The 23,946-nt window shown below is 37.3% G+C and overlaps 1 protein-coding gene across 1 annotated transcript; it reads left to right on the forward strand.

Annotated features, from left to right (window-relative positions):
• Positions 1-5,757: 5,757 nt before the first annotated feature.
• On the forward strand, positions 5,758-16,316 carry ABHD17B (abhydrolase domain containing 17B, depalmitoylase; the record flags this gene model as incomplete). The annotated part of the gene is made up of 3 exons (XM_082013090.1): positions 5,758-6,224; positions 14,991-15,170; positions 16,097-16,316. The coding sequence occupies 3 exons, from the start codon at positions 5,758-5,760 to the stop codon at positions 16,314-16,316; spliced, it is 867 nt and encodes a 288-aa protein (XP_081869216.1).
• Positions 16,317-23,946: the final 7,630 nt, after the last annotated feature.

Genomic DNA, 23,946 nt, shown 5'->3' on the forward strand with positions numbered 1-23,946 from the left:
CTGGGGCACCGTGTGGCGGCCCCCCCGCCCCGGGGCCGTGGCGTGGGGCAGGAGGAAGGGCCGCAGCAGGTAACTTCTTAAACGGTTGTTAAATTCTGGCTTTTAGCGGGTCTAAATAGTGCCTCCGTGTCAGTGTTGTTGGCTTCCGCGAAGTCCTTGTTAGATACAGGCACCTGAAGAGTTCATTTAATTCTTGTGAACCTGATTTAACGTATTTCTTCAGCTTCTGCTGTTGGTGGTGGGAGGAACGCTGGCCTTACAATTGCTCTCAGGTGTTACTAGTTTAAAAGTTTAAAGTGTTTGGCCAGAAGGTAGCTAGAAAAATGCATGGCTGCAGAAACCAAAACAGGGCGGTCTGAATGTCGAGCGGTTCTGAAGCGGATCTGCTTGTGGACCGATGGACGGACCGACCGACGGGCGCAGGGAAGCACCAGGCCGGCGTGGCTGAAACGCAGCTGGGGGCTCCGGCGCCTGGCAGCATGCAGGGGGCTGTGGCAGGGCAGTTCCGTGGTGCAGAGTCTCGCTTGGACAGGCAGGACATCATGTAATCCGACTTAATCCCACAGTGGTCTAGTGGGGATCTTTAGAGGGTTGCCTTGTTGTTAAGGTGAGAAGGAAGGGCTAGATTTTACACTTTCCTGTATTGCCTTTTGGTTTTTTTTTTTTTTTTTTTTTTTTCCAGCGGGGCCATTAGGTTTCGAAGGTATACAAAGTAACCACCAGAAGAGTAATAATATCTCTATATACAAGATAAGATTGGGAATATTGCTAGAACTTGTGAGAATAGTAAAGCAGTTCATTTGTTTAAAATCAAACTAACCAAAATGAAATTCTGGTGCTATCAGGCTTCTCTGTTTTTATGTAGGTTGTTTTGCTCTTTGAAAACTACCTTAACGAGTTACTTCATGGTATTTCTTGGTATGGCTCTTTCGTTATTGAATAGACTTCCTCTTGTGTTCTTTTCCGGCCCTACTGTGTATTTTTTCTTAATAATTATATTAGTTTAATCCTTTTATATAACACTTAATCAAACACAGGCTTTTTTTCCCCCACTAACTATTTTGTTGCTTTAACTGTTGAAATACCCTTCTGTTCAATTTTTAATATAATGAGGATGTTGAAGTAAGTATGAGTGCTTGAGTAGTGGCTTGAACTCAAGTTTTCATTACATTGTGTTCAATGAAAGGGTGAGGGAAACTACTTGAGTTTCTTATTTCAGCAGTATATAATGAAAAATTATTATTTAAAAACAAAACACCCAAACAACAAACAAACAAAAAACCCCAGCAATTTGAATGTCTTGCCTCTTACAGTTAGAGCACCACTAAAATTTTCAAGCCAGCAGCTGTATTTACGAGATTGACTTTGTTCTTGTGAATAGTTCCTATGAAATAGGTAATTTAATTTAAATATACAATTAGGATAATTTATATTCAATGTAAATACAAGATTTCTAGATAAGTGTTTGCAAGGGTTGGGCTTTTGAGACTAACACGTAGTGAAGTACTCAGATGTGAATAATGGGAGTCACTTATGATTTGTGGAGGGAAAAGGACAGGAATAATTGCTTATATGAAAGGACTACATTTGTGTTATCCTAGGAATCACAAGATAAATATTTGAGGTGTTCTTTCAGATTAGATAGACTTTTTCCCCCCCTCCTCTGTCAGCCTTAATGAAAAGGTTAATTGCCGAAGAATTGATTGAAATTACTGCCTTTGGGCAGTTTTTACATTTGTCATTTTCTATGTTACTTTTTTATTCATAGGAGAGTTAAAGAGAGAAATTTTATCAAATTATCTCATCTCTCTTTTAAAAGCTATCCCTTGTAGGAATAGAAGGGGTGGGTTATGCCACTTGGGTGTGTTTTATGTCTTAGTCTTTCTTGGTGCTATAGTAGTTTATTACTTTTTCACAGTTTCTTCCACAGAATTTTTCTACTTAATTTATATGGAAAATGCAGTATAATTTTAAAGGATATATATATTTCTCTTATTATATTCTTTTTGTCGTTAGTAATTTTACCAGCATTAGGAACTGTGTTCGCAGGACAGCACTGGCTTCTTTATTAGTACTGCAATGACAAATAGAAGGTGAAGTAGTTATGTTGTTGGGTTGTGTTGATCTCTCTGTCTGATGATGCCACTGTAATGAGCACATTTACATCATACGTGCTAAGAAGGTGTTAGACTATAATTTAGGTATTCACAACATATCTTAGGCAAACAAGTCCCATTGAAGTTATTAATCTGTACTTGTGGAACTGTATGCTAAAGGTAATTTGTGGTCAGCGTTGGTTTTGCCCCGGTTTCACTAAGAGTCCAGATAAGCCCATTTGTTATTAGAGTGATTTTTTTTTTTTTATTGCAGCTTCACTTGTGATACCTTGTTTGCTTTCCATAAATCATATTTTAGACTTAATACAATAATTTGTCTCTTAAGAATGTTGATCTCCAAAGCTTTTTCCAAGGCTGGGTGATAATAAATAAAGGGGACTTTGTGACTTTTAATTTTTACTGTAATAATTTCTGGCGGGATGGAATCATTAGGGAGTCACATTACATGTCTTCTAACATTAAGAACATTTGGAAGAAAACACACTATTGGGGGGGTAACATTAAGTTTAATTCCTCGTTGAAGTATCTGAGCAGTATACTTTTTGAGGAAAGATAACACCTGTTTATTTGAAGTTAAATTATGACACCTGGTGGATAACTATGAGGCTGAAATGCTGATTCAGTTGAACTCTTAAACAGTGGTAGCAGAATTACTCTATACACCCTGGGGATTCTCTCACATGCTGGTTCCATTCCAGATCCGGAGGTTAAGAACACACTCATGTGAATACAATGAGTGACAAACCAGTTCCCGTATAATGGAAACGTTGTTTGCATTTAGTGAAGGTATCCTCCTGAGGAAGTGGGTATTTTGTGTCAGATTTGTTCAGTTAGTGATGCTACAGATCTGCTGGTTTTCTTGGGTCTTCTGAGTGAAGAAAATAGCAAGTATTCGTCTTAAAGAAAAGAGTTTTTGCTAGCCATGATTTACATGGAGAACAACTCTGGAGTCGGAATCTTTAGTTTCAGTAGACAGAGTTTCCATTGGATTAAATGGACATTATATAAAGTCTACATTACAGTCTAGTATAGGGAAGGAATAGTACTTTAACCATGGTCTTAGCATAAGTCATTTGCCATATGTGGCAACAGCTCATTTTTAGCACATTTAAGCTATCTTGGGGCACAGTACCACCTCAGCTGATTAACTGCGGTTACTGCAGTTCTGCCCGCTGTGTGAATTCCACAGACCAGCTTCCAGTCTTCTAAAATGACTTTGACAAATAGCAAATATTTTCTGAGTGAGATTGTATTTGTAGTGTTGCTGGACTGTTTGTAGTTATAAATAATGTAAACTTCTGTTTAATTCTTTCTGACAAATGGGTTGGGAAGGAAGTAAGAAATTCTGTAGCTATTGTTATAAACTGGAATAGAGCATAATCTGCTGTTCCTGGGTAGAACAGGCTATTTATACCTTACTTTTGGAGGTACATATTCTTCTAAATTTTTCAAATAAAAGATTTTTTTTTTTTCCTCCCCCACATAGAATAAATTGTAGTATCTAGCTCTGTCCTTTAATTTTTCTGAAAATGTGGGAAAACTTACTTGGAAGAGATCAGTTTAATAGTTTCTGATAGAAATAGAAGTGTGGTTGAATACCGGGTCATAAGCATTTCTTGCAAAAAAAGCTTATTGAGGCATCACAGCAGTTTCTCTGGGCTGTGAACATGAACTTTCTATGTAAAGGTGAAAAAAGTGGTTCCTTTGGTGCTCACAGCTGTAAGACAGGTAAAGAAGCAAAAAAAAGTATTGAGTTCTTCCTGTGCATAAGATAGCCTAAGCCTTTTGCCAGTCCCTAGACCTCTTCCATAGCCTGCTTCCACTTCCTGTCCCAACTTGAAGATTAAAATTAAAGTGTCCAAATAATCTCACCTGACAGGGAGAAGATGAGCTATTCCAAATTTGAGTTACTACTTGTACTGATTACATAAATACATTGAGGTTGTTTCTTTAGCTGGCAGAAATAAGGTTATTTATTCAGGATCTTAATTTAAGAGACAATCTGCATTTTTACAGGAGGTTGGAGCACAAGTCTTATGAGGAGCGGCTGAGGAAACTGGGGTTGTTTAGTCTGGAGAAGAGGAGGCTGAGGGGAGACCTTATCGCTCTCTACAACTACCTGAAAGGGGGTTGTGGCGACGAGGGTGTTGGCCTCTTTTCCCAAGTAACCAGTGATAGGACAAGAGGAAATGGCCTCAAGTTGTGCCAGGGGAGGTTTAGATTGGATATTAGGAAAAATTTCTTCACTGAGAGGGTGGTCAGGCATTGGAACAGGCTGCCCAGGGAGTTGGTAGAGTCACCATCTCTGGAAGCGTTCAAACAACATGTGGATGTGGCACTTCAAGAGATGGTTTAGGCAACATGGTGGCGCTGGATTAATGGTTGGACTTGATGATCTTGAAGGTCCTTTCCAACCTAGTGATTCTGTGATCGGTATGCCTTTCCTGCCATCTTCTCTAAATTGGTAGTGTTGGTCACGCATATCTAAGAATATGTGATTTCCCTCTATTTTGAAGAAAACTAGAGACTTGGGGTGAAGACTTGCAGCAGCCGTGGAAAAAAAAATGGTTTTTTTCTGCTGTACAAAGAGGAGTAGTATTCCAAGAATGCTCATGCTGTTTATCGGACTGTCTTGCTGTGCCTGTGTTTAATATTCCATGTAGCATTGTATGCAGTATGCATTCATACTCTACCACAGGGAAGAAACCATTCACAGATCCAAAATACAGATAGTTGTTCAGTGACCTGTATCAACAATTCATACAGTGTGTCCTTGAAGCTTTTCTAAAGAAATTTATACAGGCATGAAAACTATGCTTGTATACAAGTTACAGGACAAACTTTGAAATATGATATAAATACACAAAGTATTACAGTTAGCAGTAAGATTTTATTACTGGATTACCCAAATGCTTCTGAAACAACATGGGACGGTGGACATCAGAAATCAGCTTGCTTTGTTCCCATTTGTAAACTTGGATCTAGCAGTCAAAGGTGGTACATGAAACTTTAAGAGTGTCTCTGTTCTCAGTAACCTGGCAGGAGCTGAGCTTGAGACCTGTAGATAGATTTGGGATAGAAAAGTTGATTAAGTTGAGATGAAATGTCAGATGCCTTCATACAAGGAGAGTAGCGTAAATGCTTCCCTTAGGTGTGCTGGTTTCCAGCATTGCTTTTGGCAGATTTCATCATTCTTCCTACCTCTGAGAAAAAGTATTGTGATGACAAGTATCCTGCAAATGCTACAACATATTTTAATTGTTTTTTGTAACCTATGTATTTGTCAACGGGATGAACACTTCTCCTAATGGCTTAAGATGAGGGAATTATTTCCTCCACACAAGCTCCAAAACTCATGCTTTGTTCTTTCCCTGCGTAATCATATTTAACTTTAATATCTGGTACGGCTTCAGAGTTATCACTCTTCTCTAATAATATGCTCATTCTAAAGTAGCTAATAATATCAAATAAGCTATTAGATGGAAAATTACTTATGTTTTTAAATCTGTTTTGTTAAATGTTTCACTAAAATTATGTATTTTCTAGAGGTTAAGCTTACATTTTCCATGAGGTTTTCTTTGTTATATAGGATTGTAACTAGAAACTGATACCATTCTCTCTTCCTGTTTCAGACTAGAAGATGAATAATCTTTCCTTTAGTGAGCTGTGTTGCCTGTTCTGTTGTCCACCATGCCCAGGGAAAATTGCCTCCAAACTGGCATTCTTGCCTCCTGATCCCACGTACACACTGATGTGTGATGAGAGTGGTAGTCGCTGGACTTTACATCTCTCAGAGCGAGCAGACTGGCAATATTCTTCTAGAGAAAAAGATGCCATTGAGTGCTTCATGACTAGAACAAGTAAAGGTAACAGGATTGCCTGTATGTTTGTGCGTTGCTCGCCTAACGCCAAGTACACTTTGCTCTTCTCGCATGGAAATGCTGTTGACCTAGGTCAGATGAGCAGCTTTTACATAGGACTGGGTTCACGGATTAATTGCAACATATTCTCATATGATTATTCTGGATATGGTGCAAGTTCTGGGAAGCCAACAGAGAAGAATCTGTATGCTGACATTGATGCTGCTTGGGTGGCTCTTAGGACAAGGTAAGACATTAGTTGCCGTTTTTCTTTTACAGTGTGCTTTTTCAAATGGTTGTATTTAATCTGCATTAAATTAAATGCATAAATTAAATGCATAAAATACAGAAATGCTGTATTTTAGGATTAATGGGTTTGTATCCAAGCTGATTGGTGGTGCCTTATGCTGAAGGCATTGGCTGTATTGATATATCAGTATATAATGCGATGAAATTTAATAAGGTATGTTTCAGTCTTGAATGACTAGAAAATAATGCTTACTGTCACAGTTTGGGATCTTCTCAGTTGGAAATCTTGGAAGATAGGAAAAACCTAATTGATTCCCCAGTAGCTGAGACACTGGTGTGATGTGGTTGAGGGAAAATGCAGGTTGGTTTTTCAGATAATTGCAGCACCTACTATTTTTTGTAGGGAGGGGCAGTGGAAAAGCTGTTATAAGAGAATTTGGTGAGACTCTATTTGGATTTCTGTATGGTGTTCAGATCACCTTTGTTTCAGAATTCAGACTGGTAGCTACAGCATTTCCAAAGATAGCTTTTGATATAAAAGAAAAATGTTTTTATCTTAGCAGAATATGATGTGTGGGGAGGTTGTAATTGAGCTGTGTAAATACATTACGGTGGGGGAAAAAAAACCAGGAATTTGCATCAGTGGTGTTAGCTCAAATAGATTGAAACTGGACAAGGGGAAAAAAAGCAAATTGGAAGGATGATATTTCAGCAATTTCCGTGTTCTAAGCCTCTGGTTTTAGGGAGATAAAATAGTAACATCAAAGATTATGGAGGCACTCTGTGATAGAGGTAATCCCAGGCACCAAATGAATGTAGCACTGAATACCCACTTCTTAAATTTCAGAGCATTTTTCACAATGGTTTGTTCTATTTAAGGCAATATTCTTTTTGTGTTACAAGTACCCAAACTTAAAAAATATTTTAAAAATACTATGTGATCATAAGAATAGATGTTCACCAAAAAAACTCTCATCATATAGTGTATTTAGGACCAAAAAGCTGTGAAAACCTGAATTTAATGCAAAGCAGCATGTTATGGTTCAATCATTGCAACTTGAGCATACTGTTTAATATAATATCAGGGACATGACCTAGTGTAAGGGCATGTGTAAAGATTCTCCAAATCGTAGTTGTTGCAGTGACTTTAGAACTTGATCAGTGTAATATTAACTATTTCCTGTTACTTTGGAGCAGATTATTCCTTTTTAGTGTTTTAAATACACATATTATCTTGCATTTCTTTTACATTATAACAAAGATTATAATGTTCTTTTTAAAGAGGCATATTTTATTCATATATTAAAGTAGGGGGAACGCTTATTATCATAAACCTCATACAACCACAGGGGTTAGGTATTCAGCCTCGTATATTCAAAAACATGTGTACTGTGTTGTTAGAATAGGTTTTGGCATTTCCTTTGATTACAGTGGAAAGCTGAGATATAACTAGACATCCGTTCTGTAAGCCAAGAGCTGCAACAGGTGCACTAGTGGCTGTGGTTTGGAGTTGATAGGTGATCTGGAAGATAGCCACTTGGCGAAATACCCAGTAACTGACCAAAAGCATAATGCAGTTTGTGAACAATGTGGAAGACAGTCTGAATTGTTTAAATGTACCAGCAAATGGTGGAGAACTAGATGGTGAAGCTTAACTGTTTGTTTGTGTCAGTTTACAAGTTCTGTTTTATGAAGTAACTTGCAATTATTGTCTCTTCTTCCCCCAATTAGTTTCTGATTGAAAACCTAAAAGGAAATGTGATTGCAACTTGAATTCTTGCCACCATTTTTGAACAATGCATAGTGTACCTTCCCTAATCAAATAAGATTGTTCATTATAGTATCCCATCTGAACATGCTCTTTGCTGAGGAGACGTTGTTGGGCGGGGACTCTGAATACATACTCTGTCTATCTGCTTTTCCCTCTTCCGTTCAGGAATGACCTCAATCCCATTTGCTGTTTCTGTTTATTTTTTTGTGTCAAAACATCCTTTAGAAATATGTAATTCTGTAGAGTATATAGAGCTTGGATTGGTCTGCCCAACTTGTGGATTTCACAAACATGAACTGACTTTTCTCTGTTGCTTAAAAAATGGTTGGTATTACTAGTTTCCACTGTGATACTTTCAACAACTTTCCAATTAGCAGATCTGGTCTTGTCCTTGTATCTGAATGCTGGATGTAGCAGGGAGAAGTTCAGCACATGACTCTGGATGTACTGGCACTCTGTTTGGTTACCAGCCCATGGCATCCTCTTGAGCCCTGAGACGGTGCTCAGCTGTGTTTAAATATGTGATGAATATCTGGACCAGAATGGAGCCTTTGAGCATTTGCTGCAGCATTGATTCACTTTTCTAGCATAGCCTGTTCTGTCAGTGTTACACTGGCACCATCTTTAATGTTTTATAATGTAAGTGTTCTGCAAAAACAAACTAATTCAGTGGATTATTTGCAGTATAGCTGTAACTCCTTTGAAATTTGTGTTAATGGGATGAGAGAAGAAAGGGATCCTAGACTCTTAAACTGTGCCTCACAGATTGTGATGGAACAAAGAAAAGAATGGAGAAATTAACCTTTGTTGGAGGTTGATCACAGTCACCCACAGCTCCCTACATACCCCGTTCTGAGAAATGGGATCACAGAACCCAGCATTAACAGGTGTTTCTGGGCTAATTGAAATGCTGATGTGGACTTCATTCTACAGTCAACACAGCTGCTTGTGGTGGAGACATCTTAGTGTGTTAAGTTTTATACCTTGGAAAGACAATTCAGGTGGTCATTGTAAATTGGCACAACTGTCCAGTGGGGACTGGACACATAGAGTGAAATAGTCTGGCACTAGCATTGAGGGTGGTGGTCCAACATCATTTTTTTAAAACTGTTTGCTGTAAAGGTTTGTGAATATTATCGTTCATGTAAACGAATACAGAAAGCTAATTTGGCAGCTGATCAGAAGAGGTAAACAGCAGATGCAGATTCTAAATTGTGTCCGTATTCTTTACCTGCTTTAAGTATTTTAATAGGAAGCGGTAGCTATCCATGTGGATGCTGACTGTGGAAGAAGGGAAGGTGATTCACTGCTGTCATGTTTGGGAAAGTTGGACATTATTGCATATTCATGTGCATGGGACTATATAAAAGCTGCAAGTGAGGACATTCTTTTTCAGACTGTCATAGCTAGAAAGTGTTGAAATGCCAGGAGTCATTTTGGGATACGCCCATTTTCTGCTGTCCTGGTCTCTGAAGGCCTTTGATGACACCCTAGCAAGGTTGGAAAGGTTTAACCAGCCCCAAGCAAGTGCAGGGCAAGTGGCTTATTCAGGAACCTAAAGACTTGCCTGAGTTGCCTCAATACCAGATTTACCTTTAAGAAGCCAAACAGCCTTTTCATTGTTGCTTATCGTGGACTGTATAATAATTGAAAAATTGAAGGTTAAATCTCACCATCAGACTGATGTTTCAAAGTGGACAGAATGTCCATAATTTGAACAGCCATTTATAGGTATAATATCAAATCTATTTGGATGTTGTCTGAGTGTTCTGTTGAGAATTCACAAATTACATATTTTTTTCATTCAAAAGTAGGCTTTTTTTGCTAGAAGATGAGGTGCTTTAACTTTGAATATTTGGACATAAATTGAGCCTTTATTTAAATTGATAGGAAAAGTAGCTCAATTAATCACAAAGATAAATCTTTCCAATAAAACAAATGTATCAGTAGCATTGTAAGGTTTAGAAAAGCCCAAACCATCATGAGAGGCAGAGGAGGTACAGTTTGTGGATTACTACATGTGTGGTCAATGGGTTTGCCTCTCATAAAACATAGTTCCCTTTTTCTTCTAGCAATGTTACATGTTGTATACACCAGAAGGGGAATGTGCATCTGAGTTGGGGAAGAGCTGTATGCTCATGAGTTTCATTCACGGCCTGGAATGTTGGTAGTTAAAGATGTGGAGGATGTTCATGCCCTTCATGTTCTGCGATTTGCAGTTGTAATTTCATGTGTTATGTGCATGATGACAAAAGGTTCTAAAATGTGGATTGAAAATTCCCTCAGGACATTCCCCCTTGCTCCTTGTGCCCCAAGCACTGTTGTCACTTGGTTAAATGCATGTGTTGCAATAGCTTTACAGACAATAACCTCTCTAGAGCATCTATTGCACCTCTTCGTTAGTGTGAGCCCAAGAGGTACTACTGAAAATGTACCCTGCTAAGGTTGATTTTACTGCTACTTTATTAGTATAAAGTGTACAAGTCTTCTAATAAGTAAAAAGATAAATTGCTTTCTGTCTCCCTTAGAGTACCTGCCATTTTGCCCTGGATATACCTAAGAGCCTGCAAGTATAGTATGGTAATTTCAACTGGTATTTGGTTGTTAAAGGTAACTGATGTTTAAAAAAAACCCCAAAACAAACAAACCAAAAAAATCCCACTCGTTACAGCCAGACATGCATTTTGTAGTTTGTATAATGCACATCATGGTAATGTAATGTATATCCAATGAAAGTATATAATGTGGTAATATCCAATGTAAGTAATGTATGATGTATATCCAATTAAAGTTTTCAAGGTAAGGTCAGGCGGGGCTTTGAGCAATCTGATTTAATGAAAGATGTCCCTGCCTATGGCGAGGGGCTGGACTAGATCATCTTCCAACCCAAACTGTTCTATGATTCTATGAAAAGAAAAAAGGGAGGAGGGAGGGGCAGAAAAGAGGTGGACTGCCACTAAGATAACTGTTTAGTAAAGTGCAGAAAAGGTCTTCTTACAGGGGCAGAAATGTAAAGGAAACGGTGAAAGAGTTTCTGCTACAGCACATTGTGAAGTTTGTCACAAAGGGAAAAAAAGAATATTTCATTGCTGTTTTGCAGTTCTTCTTTTCCTTCCAGAAGCTGAAAAGGTCCATCAGGAGTGTTCAGGGTTGCCTCTTTTACAAGAGACGGTCAGTATCTCATCAGCATATGTAGGCTTGCAGAAGAGGATACTGGCTTCGTTAGTTGTCCTCTATCAGCTTGAGCCCTGATTTCAGGGAGTAGTCTGATGGTACAGGTACAATGATTTATTGGCTTGCTCCTTCCTTTAACCCACCAGCGGCATGTCATTTCTTGCCTGGCCCTGAAGACAGCCAGCACAAAGGAGTGTACCTTTAGTGTGGTGATAGGGCAGAAGTTTGTGAGTGCTCAGACACTCTGTGTGGATGCTAGCAAGCTTATGTCAACAGAGGTATGTTTAGTTCTATGTAAAAACTGCTCTTCAAGTTCTCTGTGCTTTCCAGGCAGGTAGCCTTTAGGTACATAAATATAAAGGATGAATCAGGCATTGAAAGGAATTGCAATCTCGCTCAGTTGCTGTGGGAAAGAGAAAAATGTTGTGGGCAGCCTTTAAACTGCAGAAAATATCTAAATTGTATGCCAGATTCTATCTAGAATAACTTGTCTGTGAGGAAGAGTGCTTTCTCTGAGAACGCACAGCTACTATAAAGACTTTGTTCCCAGGTCCCTTCTGGGGATTATGGCTTTGAAAAAGAAAACCCCAGCATTACCACCACCAGCAAACTGAAGGCCTGTCTATTCTGACACAAATTATCTAAGATTACTTGAGTAGACAGTAGTGTTTACATTAATCCTATGATCAACATAATGACCTTTCAAAGATACCAAGTTTTTACAGCATGTCTTCAAGCTCTTGTCACCAGAACAGCTACTTACAGCATATGGCCCTGTAACGGTCATATTCCCCTTCCTCAGGATGGCCTTTAATTCTAAGGTACTGATTAAGAGAATAATAATTCTGCCACTTTTTCTCCTGATCTGACACTTCTTCACCTGGGAGACCAGGTGTGTAGTCAACTAATAATTTTCTACCAAGCTTCTTGGAGTTTACCTGGAGTTTACAAGGCTGTCAAAAGGAGTATAAGATCAATTTTATGACTAGGGAACTTAACAATAGATATCTTTTCAAGAGTTCTTCCATTTTAGGTTGGAAATTGATAATTTTGGGAGATGTGAAGTGAGGGACAGTTGAGTTGGTCTCTTCCTTTTTCCCCAAACTCTTCAGAAGCCTGCTCAAGAGAAGAAGGAAGACTGGAGACAGACACAGCAGATGTTGTTCTCTGTTTTCCCAGCTTCTTGCTTTGGTTTTTTTTTTTTCAAGCTGGAGTGTTCAAAAGCCTGACTACTTTGAACCACCACTGCTGGTGATTTGCCTCACTATTTGAGTTTCCAGACTTGAAACAAATGGTTTCTGGTGGGTGCTGTGAAGCCAATCTGTTTGGCTGTGATGGAGAAAAGCTTGTTTTAATCCAAGAAAAACATTTACTATATTTGGGTCACTTTTGTAGCTAATATTTACCTATCTTTAGGCTGAAGGATTTAGATCCAAAAATAAGGGGATGAATAATGAGAAAGAGAATAACATATGCTTCAAAGTATACTTTTACATTTTGCTTTAAAATTCTGTGCAGTGGCCTGCATCTTGTAAAACTCAATAGCTGAGAAATGTGTGATAATGTAATTCTTGAAATCTTGCAAATTATGTCATAAAGTGCTGTGCAAACTCAATGCCATACTAATGATGCAAAGTGTCAGCTGTTAATGTGAGTTTTGTTCAGATTATAGGAAAAGGATAGAAAGCCATACTGTACTTTCAGAATGCACAAATGCAATTTGAATTACTTTTGAATTGGGACATTAATTGTAAAAGGAGAGGTGCTAGGCTGTTCTCAAGTGTTTCAGAAGACATACAGAAGAAGTGAAGACCTTACACTTGTTTCAGTTTCAAAGCTTTAATTTATTGTATTTGTGTATGTTGGAATTTTGATAAAATCTTTGTTAATCAGAATGTTTGAATTTTTTTATTCTGAGAACTGTTGTGAGGTGGAGGGCTTGCCTGTAGTTCCAGGCTGATGATTGAATCATAGTGATTTAGAACTCTTAACTTGATTGTGATCCTAGAAACTCTTTCTAGGAAACAGTGATAGTGATTAAGTAGTCATGTTACAGATACATTCATAGAATCTATCTGTGCTAATACTTTTACAGCTTTTATGTTTCACTCTAGTGAAACACAGTTTAAATAGTTGAGTAGTTAAATAGACAATGTTAGCTGTGAACAGTGGAATTTACTCCCAATTTAGAAAACTTATTGGGGTCCCTAATGAGTTCTGTAGTGATACATTTTAGTAATACTTAAATGTGATTTTTGTTTTTCTTGAAATCTTCCTAGATTGTTTTATTAACTGTTTATTACATACAAATGTAACACAGAGGACATGGTTTCTGGCTTATCGAAAAGTAGTTGTGGATTTTTTTGTTTTTGTTGGTTGGTAATTTGAAAGTCTTGGTACGTGTGAAACATCTTTTTCCCTAATGTTCTGATTTTGAGGCTTTTGGACTTCGATGTTAGTGCTTGGTGACCTACAGAGTTGCCATACAGTTATTTAGCTGTAAGTGTAATGTACTGGACAATTTTTCATTACCTCTGTTTTCCTGGCTTTACTGGAGATGTGTGAAATGTACTAATTTGATAACTCCTTTGTGGGTGTCAGTGGTGTTGTCTATCTTTGACAGAAAAAATGCATGCATTTATTGTAGAATAGGTAATGGTTGCACTTTCTTTCACTTCAACTGAAAACAGATAGTCCTTTTCGGACTGTAGTCAATTGGCAAATGTTAAACTTACCTTATGCTGTTCCGCAGTGGTGTTAGGCTAGTCTGCACTAACTCAAAGCTGAACAAGCTTCTGATAATATATGAGAACAATGTTTGATTTCTTTTTCTTTTTTTTTTTGTTAATGCAGTGCAGTATCTCTTCCTATTCAAGGTACTTCCTTTCCCAAATAAGTTAAACAAAGGTACCCAGATAGACACACTCTTGCAGCCTGAACCTGTACTAAGAGTACTTTCTTAGTATAGATTGGTGTATCAGCAGCTCACTTCTGCTGTGGCCACTGTTCTTGCCAGCATGACATTCTGCGTCGAGGCTTTTCCAGCATTACTTGGGAACCAGCTACTCTTTGTATCCACACTAATGCAGAAAAATGTATTAGATTTGACTTGTATAACTAGATGTTTCATGACTCTTTTGTTTACCTCAGTTAATTACCGAAAAAATGAGTGTTTTCATATTACTAGGAGGGAGGCTTTGACTTTAATTTTGTAGTGCTTATTGGGCTGTCTTAATTATGGGTTAGGTTGGGTATTCCTCTTGCTAGCTTGCATGTCAAATCAACTGTGATAAGCTATTACATAAAATGCATAATATTCTGAACACTGGCTGTATGGGCATGCTATAGGTCCCACTAAATTGCTAAGCAATGTTACTAGCTTGCAGTTTTTATCAGCTATCAGAAGAGCAAAGATGGCCAAATTTTTGCAGTTTTGACTGTGCTCCACTTGATGATAATCATAACGCTAGTAAGGCTCTGATCAGTTTTCTGTTGCAGGTCCACTACAGTTACTAGTAAAGGCTTTCAACTAGTATACAAGTTAGAACTGCATTCAAAAATCCGTATTTAAACCCATATTTCAGTACCATTCAGGCATAAGGCAAAAAAAAATTACTGCAAATACAGAATAAATGATTGTCCCTTTAGTCAGGTATGTTATAGAACATACTTGCCTGTTCTTCTGCCAGCTCCTGCTTCATAGTTTATCCTCTTCAGGAAATTTTTATCTTCAGAAAAGCTTTTTTGCCTTGCTGTCTAGTTGCAGTTTTGTGTGTTTCACTTTATATGCCACTTCTGTTAACATTTTAAATTTTTTAGGTACGGAATCCGCCCTGAAAATGTGATTATATATGGCCAGAGTATAGGAACAGTACCATCTGTGGATCTTGCTGCTAGGTACGAAAGTGCTGCTGTAATTCTTCATTCTCCACTGACCTCAGGAATGCGAGTAGCTTTTCCTGATACAAAGAAGACCTATTGCTTCGATGCATTCCCGAAGTAAGTTGTAGGACTTTTTTATTCTGTATGCAGTTTTTCCCTATTACAGAAGTTTTAGTCTAGGGAAACAAGTAATATGGCAAATTCTCTGAAATTTCTTTCAAAGGTTTAAAAAACAGTTGGAGAAAAATCAGAGTGAGTAACAACAATGAGGAGCATTTGATTTGAAGGAGTTTACACAACTTTGCACAGCTTCTAGGCTTTTCACATCTCTAATCATTTCAGTGTTAAAGAAGTGATTAGTCTTCCTATATGTAACCCCAGATATCATTAATTCTAGCAAGCAGTTCTAGTCCAGTGAATTGTTAATCTGGCTTCTAGTCCAGTGAACTGTTAATCTGGGTAACCGTGAACAAAAGTATTTTGCGTATGCTTCTGTAAGTAGCAAAGACTGGAAAACTAAGTAGACTTTAACTTAAGAAAATTCCTGTCATGTATTTCAGAACTATGCCACTAGTTGGCCCATACACTTGTCTCAAAGAATTACTTGTATTTTGAGCATCTAACTTCAAAGACTTTTTTTCCCTATAGATGGTCAAACTTTAAGTGCTAAAATTCTTTCACTTCTGACAAGCACTTTTTTACCAAAGAAACTCAGAAGTAGTATTTTCATCAGTCCAGGGACTTTGATTTTTTTTTTTTTTTTTTTGAAGTGAACATGTCAATGAATACCGCTTTTTGATGGATTGCTCTGTTGTTCAATCCTAATAGTTTCCAGAAATATTTTTCCTTTCTGTGTGGCTTTACATGTGCTACTGTACTGGCTTCCAGGGTGTTGATAAGATGTAATTTTTCTAATGATTTAAACAACTTCAGAATTAAAACATTAAAACTACTATGTGTAATTAAAGTGAAGTTAACAGTCTGGTCCTTCAGAAAGATTTTAAAAGCTCACTGTGTTCATAGATCTAATCTTTTCCTTACAGCATTGACAAAATTTCTAAAATAACATCTCCTGTGTTAATAATCCATGGGACTGAAGATGAAGTTATTGACTTTTCACACGGCCTAGCATTATTTGAGCGTTGCCAGAGACCTGTAGAACCACTGTGGGTAGAAGGAGCGGGCCATAATGATGTGGAACTCTATGGACAGTACCTTGAAAGATTAAAACAGTTTGTGTCACAGGAACTGATGAACTTGTAATTTTCTTTGTATATTTACATGCTTTTTCATTTCACTGCAGAACTGCACACCTTGGTAAATACATAACATAAAACCTGAAAGTTGTGTTTTCAAATCATCTTGGTTGCCTTCATTAAATGTACAGGTAATGATTTGTCAACATAATTAATGAAGGTTTTAATGCCAGTATTATAAACTGGAATTACATGATCATGCAGTCAAGCTTGGCAGTTCATATTCCTTTGTGTGAGGTTTTTTTTCTTCTTAGATGTATAAAAACAAAATCACAAGGAGTACTGTATGACATATTAATTATATAAAATCAAATGCTGTAAAAGTGTTGCCAAATTCTTTAGCATATCAAAAACAAGTTTATAAATATTTTCTAAACATCTCAAAATGTACTGTGACTTACTTCGTTGCACAGGTGTAAATTAAAAAACAGACTTTAAGCAGTTGTTCTGTAAAAAGGTAATAGCCATGGAATTAGAGCAAATACTAATGTATGTGATAAGAATAGGCAGTCACTGGAAATGACACATGCCCTGTTATAGGGGGAGAGTGTCAAAATAGATCTCCCTTTCCATGTTTTTCATGTCTTCCGTGCTTAGTTTTAGTTCAGTTGATTTGTTTTTGTGTTGTCCCTTACCTTTCAGGTTAAACAAAATTACCCACTGATCTTCTTAGCAGTCCTAATCTTGCCAAAATAATGCTGCAAGTTATCATTGTTGTAACGTAAATATCATTCACATGATCGCTACTGAGGCCACTAAGTACTTCACTGAAACCAGTAAGACTTTTAGAACCCAGAAGACTTTGTGGACAATGTAGTTTCAAACATTGATTGCATAGAGTTTTGGTATTTGACTAGAAAAACCTGGAAGTTTATCCAAATTCATAATAAGCAATTTGCAAGTTTGCAGTTGTCTGATCAGGCTTACTTTTGAATGTTTAGTGTAAAAGCTTATAATTTCTCCAGTGTTTTATGGAAACTTTACTAACCGTACCTGGATGGGCTGGGGAGAGGGACAAGAAAAGAATGTTGATACTTTTCTATTAATTCATAGTAAAATAAACTTTGTAAGTTGCCTTTCGCTTGAATGAATTTTGCTTGAATAAAACTATGAAAAATAAACTTAACTATATGTAGCCTATTTGTAAACAAAGTAATATTCCAGTAATACACACTGTGCTTCTAATCTTAAGGCCTTATGTAATTTAATTGTTTCGCTTGTTTTTTGTGATTCAGGCTATTGTATACTTAAATGTAGCTTCAAATATTGTGAAAATTTTGGTTAAGATGTGTTGATTAACAGTAAACAATATTCCACACACTTGCTGTTCTTCCTTTCTTTTTTTTTTTAAAGACTAGCAACAGTTGCTTGTGATATCAAAATAATAAGCAATTCCCCATTTACTCTAGGAAATCCAAGAACTAAAGCAGTAACCTATTGTTATGAATTGTCAGCACATTTCTTTATCAGCAGCTACTGATCTGATCACCCTCCCACCCCCATGCTTCATCTTTCTGCCATTCAGCATGCAGGCTTTCTGCTGCAGAACTACTTGTAAACATTCTTCTGTAATGAATTCAAATCTAGCTTTCTTTGAAATCATCAGTGACATCCTGTCTTGTGCTCTTTGGTTTCTTAATTGAAATAGAAAAAAATTTGAATTTGTTCTCAAGCAACTAGGTTCTTGTTTGTCTTTTTGATCAAGTATGCTTCAATGTGTTCTGAACTTCAAATTAGTATTCAGGCAAAATAATATTAAAGATTTTTCATCCTAATCCAGGATTTTGCAATTGCAAGCATGCTTAAATAGATATGTAACTCAGCTTTACTACATTGTACTGTATACAGAGTTTGGTTTCATTTTCTTATCACCTTCCAGCCATTATCTCAGATTTGGATGGAAATCGTTACCATTAAGTGTTGAAGTGCTTTCTTTGTGATGAATGAGGTCTGTTTTGAGAGTCCTCTTCAGATATTCACAGATAAAGAATGTAGAATTGCAGTAAGTCATACAGATTGGCTGATAGTACTGCAAACTGCAGGCAAATGATCAAGTGTCATCACAAGAACTATCTGATTGTTCTAGGGAGTATTATGGCACCCTGCAACTGAAAAGACGGAAAAGGTGGTATAGCAGTTTTGCTGCTTTTGTTTCTGTGTTTTGTTGAAGCTGAACAAAAGGTCTGATTAACAGTGTTTTGTCTTCAGTAGATGCAGCTGTACTGAATTACACTGGTGAGTAAAGGTTCTGGTCTCTTTGGGACCGGTTATGCATGGTTAATTATTGCCAGTTTGTTCTGCTTTGTATTTTATACCTAGATTTTTCAGATCAGTTGTTTACTGAAGGAATTGAAATTGGTTTTAGGCACAGCCTAGCTTGTATTGAGAACTGTATTATGGCAACAAACTTGTTACTAACATAAAACAACTCTGAGCTATTGCAGCTAGGAAGAAAATGTTTGACATGGTGGTTGTCTTGTCCTTAAACCTTCGTTTTGGTGAAATTGACAACAGGCTGTTGTTTTATGCTATAAATGCAATTGTCTCATGATAAATAAGAGTTGATTCAGCATTCATTAACAAGACAATGTCTGTATTTTAGGGAAAAATGAAAGAGCATTTTGTGAACCATGTGGCCTCATTCCTTTTTTTTTTTTTCTTTGAGACACAAATATTTGACAGTAAACTGCCTTTTCCAGTTCTGGAAACCTTGGCAAATAACTTTAAAAACTACTTCATTTATGTAAAATATGACATTACCTTCTAAAGGTGGGGTCTTCTGGGATACGTTTTGCTGTCTCACATTCCCAGCTACACATTAAAAGAAAATTTAAAACCTCCCCTCTCTTTACTGTCTGCTTATGGCAGCAAAGAATTCTAGTGTATGTTCAGTTAGCTATTCTTATTGCCTGATTTTAAACCTGCTTTCCTTTTCAAGCTTTTTTTTTTTAGTGGGGGGAAAAAAAAGACATGTAAACTATTGGGCTCTTAATTGGATGGCATTGTGCAGCAGGGTAATACTTGGTAATATTCCAGGTCCTACAGATAAAAAATTTTCTTACTATACAGTAGGCTTTGATAATATCTTAAAGACAAAAATAAGGAAAATAGTGTTTGAGAACCAGAGGAAAAAGCATCTTGTTTAAGTAGGAGGCTGATCACTTGAAAGCAGCTTTGTAGAAAAGAAGGTGGACAACAAACTGACCATGAGCCAGTGATGCATCCTTACAGCAAAGACAACCAACAACATCCTGGGCTGCATTAGGAAGAGACTTGCCAGCAGGTCAAGTGAGGTGATCTTCCCCTCCACTCTGCAGTGTAAGCAGAGACACAGCTGGAGTGCTGGGTCCACTTCTGGGCTCTCTTGTGTAAGGAAGATATGGATGTACTGGCACAAATCCAGTGCAGGGCCACAGCTATGACTGAAGGACTGGAGCATCTGTCATAGGAAGAGTTCATCCTGGAGAAGGAAAGACTCGGGAGGATCCTACCTGTGTGTGTGAATATCTGATTGAGGGAGTGGAGACATCTAGACTTTCCCCAGTACTGCCCAGTGAGAGGACAAGAGGCAATGAGGACACACTGAAAAGCAGGAAATCTGACCTGAATACCAGAAAACAACCTTTTTTGCCTTTGAGGGAGGTCAAACACTGGAACTGACTGTGGAGGTCCTATCTTCACAGATATTCAGAACACAACTGAGCACAGCCCTGGGAAACCTGCTGTAGCTGACCCTGCTTCGAGCACGAGAGTTGGACTAGACTATTTCAAGGGTTCCCTTTCAACCTCAGGCATTCTGTGGTTTTGTGAAGTATGGCATACAAATCTTTTAGATGTTGACACTACACATATTTTTGTGCCATCACTGTAGACCAGCTCAGAAGTGGAGACTGTTAAGTTACAAGAATTATCTTAATTTAGTGTTTCCTACTTTTGATGGTTTATTTTTCAGAAATAGAAAGCAACAAAAGGACTGCTATGAAAAAAAAACTTTATCTCTTAATCTTGAGACCATCACTGTTTGATGTGCTGTTGCTAAGACTGACTCTAATACTGAAATTTATACCACACACAGTGTCATCAGAGATCTCATTGCTACCCCACTGCAAAAATAAGACTGAAAAGCTAGATGTAAAGTATAGGTATGCTATCCAGAAAAGAGAAAAAGTGCTTCATGGAGGTCTTAACATTCTTAAAGGTGGGAACGTTGTATTCACAACTACTATATCACGTGTGCTTGGCAAGCAGCAGAGGGGAGACTGAACGGAGATAGGGTTGTTTTGGGTTGTTTTAATAAAATTAGTTAATGAAGCTTGTTCCACTTGAACAGTGTTTGTAAAACAAAAAAAAGGGTTTTTTTATATTCTCATTGGGGGGAAAAAAAAAATTTTTCATGAGCTACTACCTGTGCATCAGGCTTGCTGCCCTTCACTGTTTAAGTTCAGATAACATTTGACTCTTTCTGAACATTGAAAGTTAGTGTGAAAACCGATTGAGCTTAAGTAGCACCAGATTGAAATTTCAGCATGAAATAGCCTTAGAACTCTTAACATACCAAACTTCTTAACCAATTCACTTTGAGAGAATATTAGTTATAAAACAAACATAGAAATGTTTCCCTGTGAAGAAATTTGATTGTATCATGATAATAATAAAGTCTACACTATACCTGTTTTTAATTTTTTTTTTTATTTCCTAGGTAAGATCCTTGCTCTTTTTTTCTGTGAAAGGAAGTAAAATTCTAGCATATTTCTTGTAAAATGACAAGGAAAATGCTTTAAGAAAGAGGATAGAGTGAAAGAAACATTCTTAAAAACTGATTACTCTGCCAGTGAGGGAGGGGCCAACCTTAAAAAAAAAAAAATCTCAGCATCAACTTTTCCCTTGAGGTATTAGTAAGGTATCTTAGGCTAATAATCTAATTCAAAATAATTACAAAACCTCAAATGGGCTTTGTTGCCTAGAAGAGGTTTTGTGGTTGGTAAATGAGGCATCATACAAATGGTTGTAATTTTAACATTTTATTTTCAATTTTATTTGCTTATAGAGGGCAAATAGTTTTCTAACATTTACCACTGAAGAGACAAAAGAGAGATTATTGAAGATCAGATAGTCAATTTACCTTCCTATTATGCTAGTAACCATGTCCATCTCAAGGTAGCTGTGCCATGTCTCCTAGAGCATAGGGTATATCCATACAAATGGAATCAGGCTGCCATATTGGGACATTTTTTTTCTTCCAAAGCCACAAATGTTTTTGCCCAAAGTTTTCTTCTGAAGTAAGGTAAATAGTGCATTCACTACACTGTTCTAGAACAGAATTATACCAAAGACGCTAGAACAGCATTTTAAGTTATTTGATCAGTAACTCATCTAGTACCTCAAAGACATATAATAGCAATGCAAGTCTTTCTCAAGCATCTTGAGCATTGCAGAAGTCCTTGGTTGGGCAGGTCATCTGCTTTGAAAGATCATACAGTCTAAATGTAAAAGGGCTGTAAGGCATCCTAAGGAGAGCAAGAAGGGTGCGAACTCAAAATCACCAGCAGCTTTGTCAGAGCATTACTGATTTGGAGGCACATATGGTGCACTGTGTTTTTGCCCCAGATCGTGATTAACATAAGTTTTCTAGGTCCATGTGGTAGATGCTGCACACTATTTGGAACTGTGCTGGTCACTGGTTTGAAATGGCCTCCCAGGATGGTGCTATTTAATTACATTAGTGGTGATGTTTTAATTCATTGTACGTTCAGAAAAGATTTGGATAATAAAACTTAAGTGCTGACAGAAGGCATTGGATTTTCAGACCTTCCTGCCTCCTAAGGTGGCATGTGATTGTGCTAAATATATAGTTTCCTTTATTTAGCATTTGGCCAACTTTTTTTAGCATTCCCTACAGAGAAGGGCAAAGTATTTCATGGTTTACTTACCAGAATTCTATCTGTGTTGTAGTATCATTTATAGTTAGCAACAAACTTGAATGAAAGCCAATACCTGTCAGAGGCTTTGTGGCCACTCAAGTGGTATAACACATGCCGTATGCTTGGAAGCCAGAACAGGAGGATAGATGAAGAATACAGTCTTGAAAAATGTGAGTTCCTGTTCTGATGTAGTCATAGAACCCAGCATGCTCTTGGTTTGCCCATCATAGCAGGTGTGTAATAGGTAACCTGTCATTCTGTCATTTATGATTCCTAAACAAAAAGAATTGGAGTAATTCTAAAAGTTATGATGATACGAAGGCTGTATTTTATGTGTTTCTCTGTAATCTAGAGACAGTTCTATTTTAAGGAAAAGTTGAGATTCACTTGTCAATAGATAGAGCTCTTTAGAGACCTGAGATATCCTAAGACATGATAAAACCATCAGCACTGGCAAATCTGAATATGCAGTCCTGGAGACACCTCCAGAATAATGCAGATAGGGTAAATGTTAAATCTAAGCCATGATCATTTCAGACCGTGCTGTTACAATGCATTACTCTCATGCCAGATTTTCACTTAGTAACGGTAAGGAGATGCATTTTACATAAGGCATTGTTCATGAATAACAAAGTCGCATTGTATTTGCCCATGACTCTGATGTGTGACACTGATGCTTGCTTTCTACAGAAATTTGTGTAAAGATGTTTGTTTACATGGATGTTTGGGGAATAGCTATTCTAAAAAACAATCATGTATGAACAAGAGTGGTCATATGTAAACAGAGTATTATGACTCATTTCTGATTATTGCTTTGTCTGTGTTCAACAGCTCTTCTGGGCCAGGTTGTCTCTTTTTCTGTGTGTCGTATGTGAGGACTTGGACAGCCATGAGAAAGTATGTGTTTAATAGTAATTTTGTTGTTCCCTTATTTAAGTGTTATCACTTGTTCTGAATTGTAATTAATACTGTATAACTTTGGTGAACAACTGGATTTTATAAGTAACAAGGAATCACTAAGGTATAGGTGTGTGTTTGTTAATTACTATTTTTAAATACACACATTTCCATATATCACTGTCAGTGCACAGAAGACTTAGATATATGGCTGTTGTATAATTGTATAGTTTCATTGGAGTCAATCGTGATCATTTATGATAGCCATGGATTTGATTCTTACTCATAATGAATGATTTAACTAGCTGCAGTGCTTTTTTTGTGCTTCCCTTTTATGGTTCACAGGGGTTTTTTCCTATTACATAGGTCTAATTAAAGAAGCAATTTGGTTATGATGATGGGAGCTGATCCACTCCATTAGGTTTCCATGAAACATACAAACACCTGTTTCCATATCTAAATTGTATATTATTGCAGCTTCTGCACTATGCAGACTGCATGTAGAGCAACAGGATACGGATGCACAATAAAGCTTTTACTTAAGCAAACGTATGAATGTCTTCTATGTCAGTTTTTCTGCAATAACCCTGTGGCCTTACCCACAATAAATGCAGGATTACTTATGCTGCTTTCCTTTAATTGTACCACACACACATGGGTAATAACATGCAAACAGATTAGCAACTAATGCACAGTAAATGCTTTCCTTGCAGTAAATTCTCTTAAAAAGTGCCCTAGTTTGTCAGATAAATTGTCCATCTGTGCCAGTATTCTGTCTGGCAGTTGGAGATGCTCTTTAGGAAGAGCTTGCAGATCTGG

This window comes from Phaethon aethereus (assembly GCF_964289735.1).
Source record: "Phaethon aethereus genome assembly, chromosome: Z".
Lineage (NCBI taxonomy): Eukaryota > Metazoa > Chordata > Aves > Phaethontiformes > Phaethontidae > Phaethon > Phaethon aethereus.